Source organism: Coregonus clupeaformis, chromosome 29 (genome assembly GCF_020615455.1).
Source record: "Coregonus clupeaformis isolate EN_2021a chromosome 29, ASM2061545v1, whole genome shotgun sequence".
NCBI classification, from domain to species: Eukaryota; Metazoa; Chordata; class Actinopteri; order Salmoniformes; family Salmonidae; genus Coregonus; species Coregonus clupeaformis.
In genome coordinates, this window is record NC_059220.1 from 5,617,574 (window position 1) to 5,635,145 (window position 17,572).

Here is a 17,572-nt window from a genome sequence, read left to right on the forward strand (position 1 = left end):
CCCTCTCTCCTCTCCTCTCCTCTCTAACTCTAACCCTCCTCTCTAACTCTAACCCCCCTCTCTCCTCTCCTGCTGTTTATCCTGTCTACAGGAGGTCCTGGGGTATAAGATAGACTACCACGTCTGCCTCTACATTGTGGCGGTGCTAGAATACATATCAGCTGACATCCTGAAGCTAGCAGGAAACTACGTTGGTAACATCAGACATTATGAGATCAGCCAGCAAGACATCAAGGTGTCCATGTGTGCAGACAAGGTAGGAAACATACCATTCTGTCTGTCCATCTGTCTATCTGTGTCTAGCTGTCTGTCTGTCTGTCTGTGTCTAGCTGTCGGTCTGTCTGTGTCTAGCTGTCGGTCTGTCTGTGTCTAGCTGTCGGTCTGTCTGTGTCTAGCTGTCGGTGTGTCTAGCTGTCGGTCTGTCTGTGTCTGTGTCTAGCTGTCGGTCTGTCTGTGTCTGTGTCTAGCTGTCGGTCTGTCTGTGTCTGTGTCTAGCTGTCGGTCTGTCTGTGTCTAGCTGTCGGTCTGTCTGTGTCTAGCTGTCGGTCTGTCTGTCTGTGTCTAGCTGTCGGTCTGTCTGTCTGTGTCTAGCTGTCGGTCTGTCTGTCTGTCTAGCTGTCTGTGTCTAGCTGTCTGTCGGTCTGTCTGTGTCTAGCTGTCTGTCGGTCTGTCTGTGTCTAGCTGTCTGTCGGTCTGTCTGTGTCTAGCTGTCTGTCGGTCTGTCTGTGTCTAGCTGTCTGTCGGTCTGTCTGTGTCTAGCTGTCTGTCGGTCTGTCTGTGTCTAGCTGTCTGTCGGTCTGTCTGTGTCTAGCTGTCTGTCGGTCTGTCTGTGTCTAGCTGTCTGTCGGTCTGTCTGTGTCTAGCTGTCTGTCGGTCTGTCTGTGTCTAGCTGTCTGTCGGTCTGTCTGTGTCTAGCTGTCTGTCGGTCTAGCTGTGTCTGGCTGTCTGTCTGTCTGTCTGTGTCTAGCTGTCTGTCTGTCTGTGTCTAGCTGTCTGTCTGTGTCTAGCTGTCTGTCTGTGTTTTTCTGTATCTCTCAATCACCTTCAATGCCAATCCACTCCAAAGTCAGTAGATATATTCTATGGGTCCTGGTTGACTTGCTAACCTGTCTCTGTGTGTCCGTCCCAGGTGTTGATGGACATGTCTGACCTGATGTCTCTGTTGCAGGTCCTAATGGACATGTTTGACCAGGACGAGGACATCGGTCTGGTGTCTCAGTGTACGGAGGAGCCGTCGTCGTCGGGCGAGCTGACCTATGATGACCTGGTGCGCCTGGAGATCGCAGAGGAGCGCCAGTACCTCCGGGAGCTCGATCTCATCATCAAGGTGTTCCGACATCACTTCCTGTTCAACAACAAGATCTTCACGCCTCAGGTGAGAACAGTATAACAGCTTATAGACACCTCAGGTGAGAACAGGGGCCAGGTTATAAACAGCTTATAGACACCTCAGGTGAGAACAGTATAACAGCTTATAGAGACCTCAGGTGAGAACAGTATAACAGCTTATAGACACCTCAGGTGAGAACAGTATAACAGCTTATAGAGACCTCAGGTGAGAACAGGGGCCGGGTTATAAACAGCGCCAGAAATGCTAAAGTCGTGGATTCAATTCCGCAGGGATCCGGTACACATACTCACAGCACTGTAAGACTCTGCTGAGTCGTGTATATATTAGAACAGTCTGCTGAGTCGTGTATATTAGAGCAGAGTCTACTGAGTCGTATATATATTAGAGCAGAGTCTACTGAGTCGTATATATTAGAGCAGAGTCTGCTGAGTCGTATATGTTAGAGCAGAGTCTGCTGAGTCGTATATATGTTAGAGCAGCGTCTGCTGAGTCGTATATATTAGAGCTGAGTCGTATATGTTAGAGCAGAGTGCTGAGTCGTATATGTTAGAGCAGAGTGCTGAGTCGTATATATGTTAGAGCAGAGTCTGCTGAGTCGTATATATGTTAGAGCAGAGTCTGCTGAGTCGTATATATGTTAGAGCAGAGTCTGCTGAGTCGTATATATGTTAGAGCAGCGTCTGCTGAGTCGTATATATGTTAGAGCAGCGTCTGCTGAGTCGTATATATGTTAGAGCTGAGTCGTGTATATATATTAGAGCAGGGTCTGCTGAGTCATGTATATATATTAGAGCAGAGTCTGCTGAGTCGTATATATATTAGAGCAGAGTCTGCTGAGTCGTATATGTTAGAGCAGAGTCTGCTGAGTCGTATATGTTAGAGCAGAGTCTGCTGAGTCGTATATATTAGAGCAGAGTCTGCTGAGTCGTATATATGTTAGAGCAGAGTCTGCTGAGTCGTGTATATATGTTAGAGCAGAGTCTGCTGAGTCGTGTATATATGTTAGAGCAGAGTCTGCTGAGTCGTGTATATATGTTAGAGCAGAGTCTGCTGAGTCGTGTATATATGTTAGAGCAGAGTCTGCTGAGTCGTGTATATATGTTAGAGCAGAGTCTGCTGAGTCGTATATATTAGAGCTGAGTCGTATGTTAGAGCAGAGTCTGCTGAGTCGTATATATTAGAGCTGAGTCGTATATGTTAGAGCAGAGTGCTGAGTCGTATATGTTAGAGCAGAGTGCTGAGTCGTATATATGTTAGAGCAGAGTCTGCTGAGTCGTATATATGTTAGAGCAGAGTCTGCTGAGTCGTATATATGTTAGAGCAGCGTCTGCTGAGTCGTATATATGTTAGAGCAGCGTCTGCTGAGTCGTATATATGTTAGAGCAGCGTCTGCTGAGTCGTATATATGTTAGAGCTGAGTCGTGTATATATATTAGAGCAGGGTCTGCTGAGTCATGTATATATATTAGAGCAGAGTCTGCTGAGTCGTATATATATTAGAGGCAGAGTCTGCTGAGTCGATATATGTTAGAGCAGAGTCTGCTGAGTCGTATATGTTAGAGCAGAGTCTGCTGAGTCGTATATGTTAGAGCAGAGTCTGCTGAGTCGATATATGTTAGAGCAGAGTCTGCTGAGTCGTATATATGTTAGAGCAGAGTCTGCTGAGTCGTATATATGTTAGAGCAGAGTCTGCTGAGTCGTATATATGTTAGAGCAGAGTCTGCTGAGTCGTGTATATATGTTAGAGCAGAGTCTGCTGAGTCGTGTATATATGTTAGAGCAGAGTCTGCTGAGTCGTATATATTAGAGCTGAGTCGTATATATATTAGAGCAGGGTCTGCTGAGTCGTATATATATTAGAGCAGAGTCTGCTGAGTCGTGTATATATATTAGTGCAGAGTCTGCTGAGTCGTGTATATATATTAGTGCTGAGTCTGCTGAGTCGTATATATGTTAGAGCAGAGTCTGCTGAGTCGTATATATGTTAGAGCAGAGTCTGCTGAGTCGTATATATTAGAGCTGAGTCGTATATATGTTAGAGCAGAGTCTGTTGAGTCGTGTATATATATTAGAGCAGAGTCTGCTGAGTCGTGTATATATGTTAGAACAGTCTGCTGAGTCGTATATGTTAGAACAGAGTCTGCTGAGTCGTGTATATATATTAGAGCAGAGTCTGCTGAGTCGTATATGTTGGAGCAGAGTCTACTCAGTCGTATATGTTAGAACAGAGTCTGCTGAGTCGTGTATATATATTAGAGCAGAGTCTGCTGAGTCGTATATGTTAGAGCAGAGTCTGCTGAGTCGTATATGTTAGCAGAGTCTACTGAGTCGTATATATTAGCAGAGTCTGCTGAGTCGTATATATTAGCAGAGTCTGCTGAGTCGTATATGTTAGAGCATAGTCTGCTGAGTCGTATATGTTAGAGCAGAGTCTGCTGAGTCGTATATGTTAGAGCAGAGTCTGCTGAGTCGTATATGTTAGAGCAGAGTCTGCTGAGTCGTATATATGTTAGAGCAGAGTCTGCTGAGTCGTATATATGTTAGAGCAGAGTCTGCTGAGTCGTATATATGTTAGAGCAGAGTCTGCTGAGTCGTATATATGTTAGAGCAGAGTCTGCTGAGTCGTATATATATTAGAGCAGAGTCTGCTGAGTCGTGTATATATGTTAGAGCAGAGTCTGCTGAGTCGTGTATATATGTTAGAGCAGAGTCTGCTGAGTCGTATATTTGAGCTGAGTCGTATATGTTAGAGCAGGGTCTGCTGAGTCGGTATATATGTTAGAGCAGAGTCTGCTGAGTCGTGTATATATGTTAGAGCAGAGTCTGCTGAGTCGTATATGTTAGAGCTGAGTCTGCTGAGTCGATATATGTTAGAGCAGAGTCTGCTGAGTCGTATATATGTTAGAGCAGAGTCTGCTGAGTCGTATATATTAGAGCTGAGTCGTATATATGTTAGAGCAGGGTCTGTTGAGTCGATATATGTTAGAGCAGAGTCTGCTGAGTGTGTATATATGTTAGAGCAGAGTCTGCTGAGTCGTATATGTTAGAACAGAGTCTGCTGAGTCGTATATATATTAGAGCAGGGTCTGCTGAGTCGTATATGTTGGAGCAGAGTCTGCTGAGTCGTATATGTTAGAGCAGGGTCTGCTGAGTCGTGTATATATTAGAGCAGAGTCTGCTGAGTCGTATATGTTAGAGCAGAGTCTGCTGAGTCGTATATGTTAGAGCAGAGTCTGCTGAGTCGTATATGTTAGAGCAGAGTCTGCTGAGTCGTATATGTTAGAGCAGAGTCTGCTGAGTCGTATATGTTAGAGCAGAGTCTGCTGAGTCGTATATGTTAGAGCAGGGTCTGCTGAGTCGTTATATGTTAGAGCAGAGTCTGCTGAGTCGTATATGTTAGAGCAGAGTCTGCTGAGTCGTATATATGTTAGAGCAGAGTCTGCTGAGTCGATATATGTTAGAGCAGAGTCTGCTGAGTCGATATATGTTAGAGCAGAGTCTGCTGAGTCGTATATATGTTAGAGCAGAGTCTGCTGAGTCGTATATATTAGAGCAGAGTCTGCTGAGTCGTATATATGTTAGAGCAGAGTCTGCTGAGTCGGTATATGTTAGAGCAGAGTCTGCTGAGTCGTGTATATATGTTAGAGCAGAGTCTGCTGAGTCGTGTATATATGTTAGAGCAGAGTCTGCTGAGTCGTGTATATATGTTAGAGCAGAGTCTGCTGAGTCGTGTATATATGTTAGAGCAGAGTCTGCTGAGTCGTGTGTATATATGTTAGAGCAGAGTCTGCTGAGTCGTGTGTATATATGTTAGAGCAGGTTCTGCTGAGTCGTGTGTATATATGTTAGAGCAGAGTCTGCTGAGTCGTGTATATATGTTAGAGCAGAGTCTGCTGAGTCGTGTATATATGTTAGAGCTGAGTCGTGTATATATATTAGAGCAGGGTCTGCTGAGTCGTATATATATTAGAGCAGGGTCTGCTGAGTCGTATATGTTAGAGCAGAGTCTGCTGAGTCGTGTATATATGTTAGAGCAGAGTCTGCTGAGTCGTATATATATTAGAGCAGAGTCTGCTGAGTCGTATATGTTAGAGCAGAGTCTGCTGAGTCGATATATGTTAGAGCAGAGTCTGCTGAGTCGTATATATGTTAGAGCAGAGTCTGCTGAGTCGATATATGTTAGAGCAGAGTCTGCTGAGTCGTGTATATGTTAGAGCAGAGTCTGCTGAGTCGTATATATGTTAGAGCAGAGTCTGCTGAGTCGGTATATATGTTAGAGCAGAGTCTGCTGAGTCGTGTATATATGTTAGAGCAGAGTCTGCTGAGTCGGTATATATGTTAGAGCAGAGTCTGCTGAGTCGTATATATGTTAGAGCAGAGTCTGCTGAGTCGGGTATATATGTTAGAGCAGAGTCTGCTGAGTCGTGTGTATATATGTTAGAGCAGAGTTCTGCTGAGTCGTGTGTATATATGTTAGAGCAGAGTCTGCTGAGTCGTGTATATATGTTAGAGCAGAGTCTGCTGAGTCGTGTATATATGTTAGAGCTGAGTCGTGTATATATATTAGAGCAGGGTCTGCTGAGTCGTATATATATTAGAGCAGAGTCTGCTGAGTCGTGTATATATGTTAGAGCAGAGTCTGCTGAGTCGTGTATATATGTTAGAGCTGAGTCGTGTATATATGTTAGAGCAGAGTCTGCTGAGTCGTGTATATATGTTAGAGCTGAGTCGTATATGTTAGAGCAGAGTCTGCTGAGTCGTATATGTTAGAGCAGAGTCTGCTGAGTCGTATTTGTTAGAGCAGAGTCTGCTGAGTCGTATATGTTAGAGCAGAGTCTGCTGAGTCGTATATATTAGAGCTGAGTCGTATATATATTAGAGCAGGGTCTGCTGAGTCGTATATGTTAGAGCAGAGTCTGCTGAGTTGTATATATGTTAGAGCAGAGTCTGCTGAGTCGTATATATGTTAGAGCAGAGTCTGCTGAGTCGTATATATATTAGAGCAGGGTCTGCTGAGTCGTATATGTTAGAGCAGAGTCTGCTGAGTCGTATATGTTAGAGCAGGGTCTGCTGAGTCGTATATGTTAGAGCAGAGTCTGCTGAGTCGTATATGTTAGAGCAGAGTCTGCTGAGTCGTATATGTTAGAGCAGAGTCTGCTGAGTCGTATATGTTAGAGCAGAGTCTGCTGAGTCGTATATGTTAGAGCAGAGTCTGCTGAGTCGTATATATTAGAGCTGAGTCGTATATATATTAGAGCAGGGTCTTCTGAGTCGTATATATATTAGAGCAGAGTCTGCTGAGTCGTATATGTTAGAGCAGAGTCTGCTGAGTCGTATATGTTAGAGCAGAGTCTGCTGAGTCGTATATGTTAGAGCAGAGTCTGCTGAGTCGTATATGTTAGAGCAGAGTCTGCTGAGTCGTATATGTTAGAGCAGAGTCTGCTGAGTCGTACAGTGGGGGAAAAAAGTATTTAGTCAGCCACCAATTGTGCAAGTTTTCCCACTTAAAAAGATGAGAGAGGCCTGTAATTTTCATCATAGGTACACGTTAACTATGACAGACAAATTGAGAATTTTTTTTCCAGAAAATCACATTGTAGGATTTTATGATTGTTTTTTGCAAATTATGGTGCAAAATAAGTATTTGGTCACCTACAAACAAGCAAGATTTCTGGCTCTCACAGACCTGTAACTTCCTCTTTAAGAGGCTCCTCTGTCCTCCACTCGTTACCTGTATTAATGGCACCTGTTTGAACTTGTTATCAGTATAAAAGACACCTGTCCACAACCTCAAACAGTCACACTCCAAACTCCACTATGGCCAAGACCAAAGAGCTGTCAAAGGACACCAGAAACAAAATTGTAGACCTTCACCAGGCTGGGAAGACTGAATCTGCAATAGGTAAGCAGCTTGGTTTGAAGAAATCAACTGTGGGAGCAATTATTAGGAAATGGAAGACATACAAGACCACTGATAATCTCCCTCGATCTGGGGCTCCATGCAAGATCTCACCCCGTGGGGTCAAAATGATCACAAGAACGGTGAGCAAAAATCCCAGAACCACACGGGGGGACCTAGTGAATGACCTGCAGAGAGCTGGGACCAAAGTAACAAAGCCTACCATCAGTAACACACTACGCCGCCAGGGACTCAAATCCTGCAGTGCCAGACGTGTCCCCCTGCTTAAGCCAGTACATGTCCAGGCCCGTCTGAAGTTTGCTAGAGTGCATTTGGATGATCCAGAAGAGGATTGGGAGAATGTCATATGGTCAGATGAAACCAAAATAGAACATTTTGGTAAAAACTCAACTCGTCGTGTTTGGAGGACAAAGAATGCTGAGTTGCATCCAAAGAACACCATACCTACTGTGAAGCATGGGGGTGGAAACATCATGCGTTGGGGCTGTTTTTCTGCAAAGGGACCAGCACGACTGATCCGTGTAAAGCAGGGGTCCCCAAACTTTTTCCTGGGAGGGCCACATAACTTTTCCCTTCTCTGATGGGGGGCCGGTGTCAGTTTGTAACAGAAAAAGTGTGACGATCGTAGGGGAGCTTAAAAAATTTATTGTTTTCCAGAAAGCCACACATAACCAAATAACCCTTTCCAGGTTCTTTACAGAAAAAAAGTCAGGAAACAAATAATAACACTATTAATGAAATAAATAATAACTAAATAACCCTCTCTGAGTTCTTCACAGAAAAAACAGGAAATAAATAACACTATTTATGAAATAAATAATAACTAAATTACTCTCTCTGGGTTCTTCATAGAAAAAAAAGCCATGGAACATTAACTTTCTGTTGTGCCATGCACAATCTTAACAGATAAAAGTTCAGCTCAGTTGTCAGAGCAGAATCTCTCTGACACATATGAGCAGTCTCTTAAAGTTCTTGTGTTCCTTCCTTATAATCCTTTTGTAGGTTCCAGTAGGCTTGTAGACACTGCTGTTTGCAGCTCTCTCTCATCAACTTCCCTGTGAAAACCACAAAGGAAGCAGGTTGAGAAACTGAACTAAGTGATACAGCACCTACACAGCACAATACATTTCACTACCAGTATGGTTGTAAAGATGGATTTTATCCCAGTAGATTTTATTATGATTATATTTGTTTATGCTCAGAATGACTCATTCAAGTCAGAAAAGTGAGCTTACCTATGTATGTTCATCAGTGTGAACTGTGGGCCTGCATCTGGCTGGTGAGAAGTTGAATATCAGGTTCCATTCTAGTTACAGCCAGTCTCAAGCACTGATGCAAATGTTCATCTGTCAATCTTGATCTCATCGGAGTTTTCAGCAGTTTCATGCGAGAAAAGGTTTTCTCGCAGATATACGTGCTGCCAAAAACTGTGGACATTTTCATTGCGTGTTTTTTGATGTTTGGATATGTGTCGTTTGGGAGGGCGGCATAGAAGTCAATGAGACTGTTGGGCTTGAATGCGTCTTTCAGAACATCACAGTTCTGTAACTCAGCCAACTCAAACTGATATGAAGGCTGGGCTTCATCAATGTCGGCAACAAAGGGGTTCTGAAAAAGACGGATTTCTTTTGCATGAACATGTAGTTCACTGAATCGCACACCGAACTCCGCCTTCAGCATTTCCAGTGCTTCCACGCACTTTTCAGCTGGGAACGGGACCGCTGGGTTCTCTGTCGACAGGTTTTGGGTAGCAGGAAGATGGACGAAGTTGCGCTTTGAGACGTTGTAGTCCCTTTGAGACTTTGGAGGGCTGCCAGCTCCTCGCATATCTCAAAGTTTGCGCTAACTCCACGAATAAAAATGAGCAGTTGCGCTGTGTCTTGCACGTCCGTGCTCTCATCCAGTGCTAATGAAAAAAAGTCAAATTCTTTCGTCTTCTGCTGCAGCTGGGCATATACATTACTCCCGATTTCTTCAACGCGTCTGGTGATTGTACTCGCCGACAGACTTACGGCATTAAATGCATCTTTCTTCTCGGGACACACCTCCTCCGCGACAGCATCCATACATTTCTTAACAAACTCTCCGTCAGTGAAAGGCTTACCGCTGCTTGCTATCAGTTTAGCAACCCCAAAGCTGGCCCGAACGGATGCCTGGTTCAGCTGAGCTTGGCGTACAAATGTATTCTGCTGAGATAGTAGTCCACTTTTTAGCTTTGAGAGTTTGTCTGCTCGTATTTGGCCTTGCAAGCTATCGTACTTGTCTTTGTGACGGGATTCATAGTGTCGGCGAAGATTGTATTCTTTGAATACCGCCACCGTCTCTTGACAGATGAGACAAACAGCCTTTTCTTTGCATTGAACAAAAAAATAATTGTTTGTCCACTGCAGGTTAAATACCCTGCATTCTGAATCAATTTTTCTCTTACCTAACCTTTTCGCCATTATTCCGTTCTCTCTTTGACAGGGCCGGGCCTAGGATTTTTTTTCTGGAGGCCAAATAGGAAAAAAATCCGATAGCGTCTCTGGTATTGTTCAGAGGGCCGGGCCAAATGTGCTGACGGGCCGTATCCGGCCCGCGGGCTGTAGTTTGGTGACCACTGGTGTAAAGGAAAGAATGAATGGGGCCATGTATCGTGAGATTTTGAGTGAAAACCTCCTTCCATCAGCAAGGGCATTGAAGATGAAACGTGGCTGGGTCTTTCAGCATGACAATGATCCCAAACACACCGCCGGGCAACGAAGGAGTGGCTTCGTAAGAAGCATTTCAAGGTCCTGGAGTGGCCTAGCCAGTCTCCAGATCTCAACCCCATAGAAAATCTTTGGAGGGAGTTGAAAGTCCGTGTTGCCCAGCGACAGCCCCAAAACATCACTGCTCTAGAGGAGATCTGCATGGAGGAATGGGCCAATATACCAGCAACAGTGTGTGAAGACTTACAGAAAATGTTTGACCTGTGCCTCATTGCCAACAAAGGGTATATAACAAAGTATTGAGAAACTTTTGTTATTGACCAAATACTTATTTTCCACCATAATTAGCAAATAACTTCATAAAATATCCTACAATGTGATTTTCTGGATTTTTTTTTCTCATTTTGTCTGTCATAGTTGACGTGTAGCTATGATGAAAATGACAGGCCTCATCTTTTTAAGTGGGAGAACTTGCACAATTGGTGGCTGACTAAATACTTTTTTTCCCCACTGTATATGTTAGAGCAGAGTCTGCTGAGTCGTATATGTTAGAGCAGAGTCTGCTGAGTCGTATATGTTAGAGCAGAGTCTGCTGAGTCGTATATGTTAGAGCAGAGTCTGCTGAGTCGTATATGTTAGAGCAGAGTCTGCTGAGTCGTATATGTTAGAGCAGAGTCTGCTGGAGTCGTATATGTTAGAGCAGAGTCTGCTGAGTCGTATATGTTAGAGCAGAGTCTGCTGAGTCGTATATGTTAGAGCAGAGTCTGCTGAGTCGTATATATGTTAGAGCAGAGTCTGCTGAGTCGTATATATGTTAGAGCAGAGTCTGCTGAGTCGTATATATGTTAGAGCAGAGTCTGCTGAGTCGTATATATGTTAGAGCAGAGTCTGCTGAGTCGTATATGTTAGAGCAGAGTCTGCTGAGTCGTATATGTTAGAGCAGAGTCTGCTGAGTCGTATATATGTTGGAGCAGAGTCTGCTGAGTCGTATATGTTGGAGCAGAGTCTGCTGAGTCGTATATGTTAGAGCAGAGTCTGCTGAGTCGTATATATTAGAACAGTCTGCTGAGTCGTGTATATACAGTGCATTCGGAAAGTATTCAGACCCCTTGACTTTTTACACATTTTGTTACGTTAAAGCTTTATTCTCAATTTGATTCAATTGTTTTTTTTTCCTCATCAATCTACACACAATTCCCCATAATGACGAAGCAAAAACTGGTTTGTAGAAATGTATGCACATTTATTAAAAATAAAAACTGAAATATAACATTTTCATACACTACCAGTCAAAAGTTTGGACACACCTACTCATTTAAGGGTTTTTCTTTATTTTTTATATTGTAGAATAATAGTTTAGACATCAAAACTATGAAATAACACATATGGAATCATGTAGTAACCAAAAAAGTGTTAAACAAATCAGAATATATTTTATATTTGAGTTTTTTCAAATAGCCACCCTTTGCCTTGATGACAGCTTTGCACACTCTTGGCATTCTCTCAACCAGCTTGATGAGGTAGTCACCTGGAATGCATTTCAATTAACAGGTGTGCCGCCTTAAAAGTTAATTTGTGGAATTTCTTTCCTTCTTAATGTGTTTGAGCCAATCAGTTGTGTTGTGACAAGGTAGGCGGGGGGTATACAGAAGATAGCCCTATTTGGTAAAAGACCAAGTCCATATTATGGCAAGAACAGCTCAAATAAGCAAAGAGAAACGACAGTCCATCATTACTTTAAGACATGAAGGTCAGTCAATCTGGAAAATTTCAAGGACTTTGAAAGTTTCTTCAAGTGCAGTCGTAAAAACCATCAAGCGCTATGATGAAACTGGCTCTCATGAGGACCGCCACAGGAATGGAAGACCCAGAGTTACCTCTGCTGCAGAGGATAAGTTCATTAGAGTTACCAGCCTCAGAAATTGCAGCCCAAATAAATGCTTCAGAGTTCAAGTCACAGACACATCTGATCATCAACTGTTCAGAGGAGACTGTGTGAATCAGGCCTTCATGGTCGAATTGCTGCAAAGAAACCACTACTAAAGGACACCAATAAGAAGAAGAGACCTGCTTGGGCCAAGAAACACGAGCAATGGACATTAGACCAGTGGAAATGTGTCCTTTGGTCTGGAGTCCAAATTGGAGATATTTGGTTCCAAACGCTGTGTCTTTGTGAGACGCGGTGTGGGTGAACGGATGATCTCTGCATGTGTAGTTCCCACCGTAAAGCATGGAGGAGGTGGTGTTATGGTGTGGGGGTGCATTGCTGGTGACACTGTCTGTGATTTATTTACAATTCAAGGCACACTTAACCAGCATGGCTACCACAGCATTCTGCAGCGATACGTCATCCCATCTGGTTTGGGCTTAGTGAGACTATCATTTGTTTTTCTACAGGACAATGACCAAACACACCTCCATGCTGTGTAAGGGCTATTTTACCAAGAAGGAGAGTGATGGAGTGCTGCATCAGATGACCTGGCCTCCACAATCCCCCGACCTCAACCCAATTTAGATGGTTTGGGATGAGTCGGACCGCAGAGTGAAGGAAAAGCAGCCAACAAGTGCTCAGCATATGTGGGAACTCCTTCAAGACTGTTGGAAAAACATTCCAGGTGAAGCTGGTTGAGCGAATGCCAAGAGTCTGCAAAGCTGTCATCAAGGCAAAGGGTGGCTATTTGAAGAATCTAAAATATAAAATATATATTGATTTGTTTAACCGTTTTCTGGTTACTATATGATTCCATGTGTGTTATTTCATAGTTTTGATGTCTTCACTATTATTCTATAATGTAGAAAATAGTAAAAATAAAGAACCCCTTGAATGAGTAGGTGTTCTAAAACTTTTGACTGGTACTGTGTGTGTGTGTGTGTGTATATATATATATATACACATTTTTTTACACTACCGTTCAAAAGTTTGGGGTCACTTTGAAATGTCCTTGTTTTCGAAAGAAAATCATTTTTTTTGTCCATTAAAATAACATCAAATTAATCAGAAATACAGTGTAGACATTGTTAATGTTGTAAATGGCTATTTTAGCTGGAAAAGGCAGATTTTTTGTTTTGTTTATGGAATATCTACATAGGCATACAGAGGCCCATTATCAGCAACCATCAGTCCTGTGTTCCGATGGCACGTTGTTTGCTAATCCAAGTTTATCATTTTAAAAGGCTAATTGATCATTAGAAAACCCTTTTGCAATTATGTTAGCACAGCTGAAAACTGCTGTGCTGATTTAAAGAAGCAATAAAACTGGCCTTCTTGAGACTAGTTGAGTATCAGGAGCATCAGCAATTGTGGGTTCGATTACAGGCTCAAAATGGCCAGAAACAAATAACTTTCTTCTGAAACTCGTCAGTCTATTCTTGTTCTGAGAAATGAAGGCTATTCCATGCGAGAAATTGCCAAGAAACAGAAGATCTCGTACAACGCTGTGTACTACTCCCTTCACAGAACAGTGCAAACTGGCTCTAACCAGAATAGAAAGAGGAGTGGGAGGCCCCGGTGCACAACTTAGCAAGAGGACAAATACATTAGTGTCTAGTTTGAGAAACAGACGCCTCACAGGTCCTCAACTGGCAGCTTCATTAAATAGTACCCGCAAAACACCAGTCTCAACGTCAACAGTGAAGAGCCGACTCCGGGATGCTGACCTTCTAGGCAGAGTTGCAAAGAAAAAGCCATATCTCAGACTGCCCATCTTAATCTTTTCTTTTTATTGGCCAGTCTGAGATATGGCTTTTTCTTTGCAACTCTGCCTAGAAGGTCAGCATCCCGGAGTCGCCTCTTCACTGTTGACGTTGAGACTGGTGTTTTGCTGACTCTGCTGAGTCGTGTATATATTAGAACAGAGTCTGCTGAGTCCAGTGCCGGTCGGTGCCGTTTAAGATTAGGGAGGACCATTTTTTTTAATGAGCATGGCCTTATTTCTATTACAGCATATTGGATGAATGTCATTCATATTCCATTCACCCAGCTCAATGTAACATGGATAAGTTTAGGCTACTTACTACATGATTCTAGAATTTTCTCTATACCCCATCATGAGGTTGCTACAACCTAGCCTATGAATGAAAGTTTACAACGTAGGTGCACACAGGTCGAGAACAGAGTCTGCTGAGTCGTGTATATATGCATTGAAATGCTTGGGCTGACTTCATAACCTCCCTGTGTACCTTTATAATCTTCCTATGCTTCACACACAGGCTGGACATTCAGTATTGTATCATAGAAGACTGTTTTGTTTGAGCCCTTAGACTTTTCAGAGAAGTAAAGACGATTGTCCTGCTGCCAAAAAAGACTCAAATCACCCTCAGAATCGTAAACACTGACGATCAAATCACCAGTTTTAAACACAGAAAATCATATTTTGTTAAACACTGGGTGGCATTTCAATTGGCCGAAGAAAACTGAGCTGAGTGGAGAGTTTAGTTTTATTTAATGGCCTGCTGTGGCTTTTCCTATTTGGGACAGACGGTGGCTAGGGTATCGTTTGACTGAGCACGACTATACATAATTAACTCCCAATAGAAAGCCACATCTGTTGCTCCTGCCAAAAAAAAATCCTTAGAACTGACAGCAAAAATATCGTGGAAAATGGCTTTGAGATAATGAGACAACAACACAACTGCTAAATTACTAGAACATGTGGAAGTAACGTCTTACCCTTCTCCCTCAGTTATGTATTGTAAGACTTGAAAGTCATTTCCATGTATAATTCCCCTTTATAATGCCTTATTATCTCTTAAGGATCGTGTAGTGTACGTTTTGGCCGTGTAGTGTACGTTTTGGCCGTGTAGTGTACGTTTTGGCCGTGTAGTGTACGTTTTGGCCGTGTAGTGTACGTTTTGGCCGTGTAGTGTACGTTTTGGCCGTGTAGTGTACGTTTTGGCCGTGTAGTGTACGTTTTGGCCGTGTAGTGTACGTTTTGGCCGTGTAGTGTATGTTTTGGCCGCGTAGTGTACGTTTTGGCCGCGTAGTGTACGTTTTGGCCGCGTAGTGTACGTTTTGGCCGCGTAGTGTATGTTTTGGCCGTGTAGTGTACGTTTTGGCCGCGTAGTGTACGGTTTTGGCCGCGTAGTGTACGGTTTTGGCCGCGTAGTGTACGGTTTTGGCCGTGTAGTGGACGGTTTTGGCCGTGTAGTGTACGGTTTTGGCCGTGTAGTGGACGTTTTGGCCGTGTAGTGTACGGTTTTGGCCGTGTAGTGTACGGTTTTGGCCGTGTAGTGTACGGTTTTGGCCGTGTAGTGTACGGTTTTGGCCGTGTAGTGTGACGGTTTTGGCCGTGTAGTGGACGGTTTTGGCCGTGTAGTGGACGGTTTTGGCCGTGTAGTGTATTTCCATATTCAACGGATATCATGTTCCTCTCTGTCTCCCTGCAGGATGTGGAGGTCATCTTCAGCAACATTTTGGACATCCATGAGTTGACGGTCAAGCTGCTGGGGCTGATCGAGGACGCAGTGGAGATGACCGCTGACGGGAGTCCCCATCCTCTGGTGGGCAGCTGCTTCGAGGACCTGGCAGAGGTAAGACATCACACACACCTACATCTATTGAATCAATAAGGTACCAGAGTGTGTTTATATTGGGAATCAATAAGGTACCAGAGTGTGTTTATATTGGGAATCAATAAGGTACCAGAGTGTGTTTATATTGTGAATCTATTTAATCAATAAGGTACCAGAATGTTATATTGTGAATCTATTTAATCAATAATGGGGCGGCAGGTAGCTTAGTGGGTAAGAGCGTTGTGCCAGTAACCGAAAGGTCGCTGGTTCTAATCCCCGAGCTGACTAGGTGAAAAATCTGTCGATGTGCCCTTAAGCAAGGCACTTAACCCTAATTGCTCATGTAAGTCGCTCTGGATAAGAGCGTCTGCTAAATGACTAAAATGTAAATGTAAAATGTAAATAAGGTACCAGAGTGTGTTTATATTGTGAATCCATTTAATCAATAAGGTACCAGAGTGTGTTTATATTGGGAATCAATAAGGTACCAGAGTGTGTTTATATTGGGAATCAATAAGGTACCAGAGTGTGTTTATATTGTGAATCATTAAGGTACCAGAGTGTGTTTTATATTGGGAATCATTAAGGTACCAGAGTGTTATATTGGGAATCTATTTAATCAATAAGGTACCAGAGTGTTATATTGGGAATCTATTTAATCAATAAGGTACCAGAGTGTTATATTGGGAATCTATTTAATCAATAAGGTACCAGAGTGTTATATTGGGAATCTATTTAATCAATAAGGTACCAGAGTGTTATATTGGGAATCTATTTAATCAATAAGGTACCAGAGTGTTATATTGGGAATCTATTTAATCAATAAGGTACCAGAGTGTTATATTGGGAATCTATTTAATCAATAAGGTACCAGAGTGTTATATTGGGAATCTATTTAATCAATAAGGTACCAGAGTGTTATATTGGGAATCTATTTAATCAATAAGGTACCAGAGTGTTATATTGGGAATCTATTTAATCAATAAGGTACCAGAGGGTTATATTGGGAATCTAGTTAATCAATAAGGTACCAGAGGGTTATATTGGGAATCTAGTTAATCAATAAGGTACCAGAGCGTTATATTGGGAATCTATTTAATCAATAAGGTACCAGAGGGTTATATTGGGAATCTATTTAATCAATAAGGTACCAGAGCGTTATATTGGGAATCTAGTTAATCAATAAGGTACCAGAGGGTTATATTGGGAATCTAGTTAATCAATAAGGTACCGGAGTGTTATATTGGGAATCTATTTAATCAATAAGGTACCAGAGCGTTATATTGGGAATCTAGTTAATCAATAAGGTACCAGAGTGTTATATTGGGAATCTATTTAATCAATAAGGTACCAGAGTGTTATATTGGGAATCTAGTTAATCAATAAGGTACCAGAGTGTTATATTGGGAATCTAGTTACAGTTAAAGGGTGTTGTTCAGCCTGTCATAGGTACCTACGATACCTAGCTTTACAAACACACACATTCAGTGACACTTCTAGCCCTGTAACCCCTATACATATTGTTCTATCTCCAGGAGCAGGCGTTTGACCCGTACGAGACCCTGTCTCAGGACATCCTGTCCAGACAGTTCCACGAGCACTTCAGCAGCCTGATGGCCCGGCCTACTGTAGGACTGTACTTCCAGGTAACGCACGCACACACACACACACACACACACACACACACACACACACACACACACACACGGTACCTGATGGCCCGGCCCACAATAGAACTGTACTTCCAGGTAACCTAGTAGACATGCTACCTGGCACTGACACAGAGATCTTTTCAAAGATTTACAATATGTGGGTGTCTTACATTTAACTCTCAACTGGAAGTTGACATGGGGTATCCAGCATTTTCGATGTTGCATGGTTAATGAACCAATAATCTTGGGTTAACCCTTTCTTATTGAAAGTTCAGTGTCCGTAACAGGTGAGAGAGGGAGGGCTGATGCGAAATTCCCTAAAATATCTGTGAAGGGCATGCTTCCTTTGTACTTAGTTAGTTAGTTATTCCCCTCAGGAATAGCAGTAAATTATTATACTGAAAATAATGCCGCCTGCCACCTATTCAAGACACAATGTCTGACGTTG

The 17,572-nt window shown here is 42.8% G+C and overlaps 1 protein-coding gene across 2 annotated transcripts in view; it reads left to right on the forward strand.

Moving 5' to 3' along the window:
• LOC121544586 (son of sevenless homolog 2-like) overlaps positions 1 to 17,572 on the forward strand; it is a 74,140-nt gene that overhangs the window by 23,172 nt on the left and 33,396 nt on the right. For both annotated transcript variants that reach the window (XM_041854545.2, XM_041854546.2), the window contains exons 3-6: positions 92 to 256; positions 1,169 to 1,375; positions 15,347 to 15,490; positions 17,008 to 17,118. In XM_041854545.2, the coding sequence (XP_041710479.2) occupies positions 92 to 256; positions 1,169 to 1,375; positions 15,347 to 15,490; positions 17,008 to 17,118 (627 nt within the window). The remainder of the gene's footprint in view (positions 1 to 91; positions 257 to 1,168; positions 1,376 to 15,346; positions 15,491 to 17,007; positions 17,119 to 17,572) is intronic.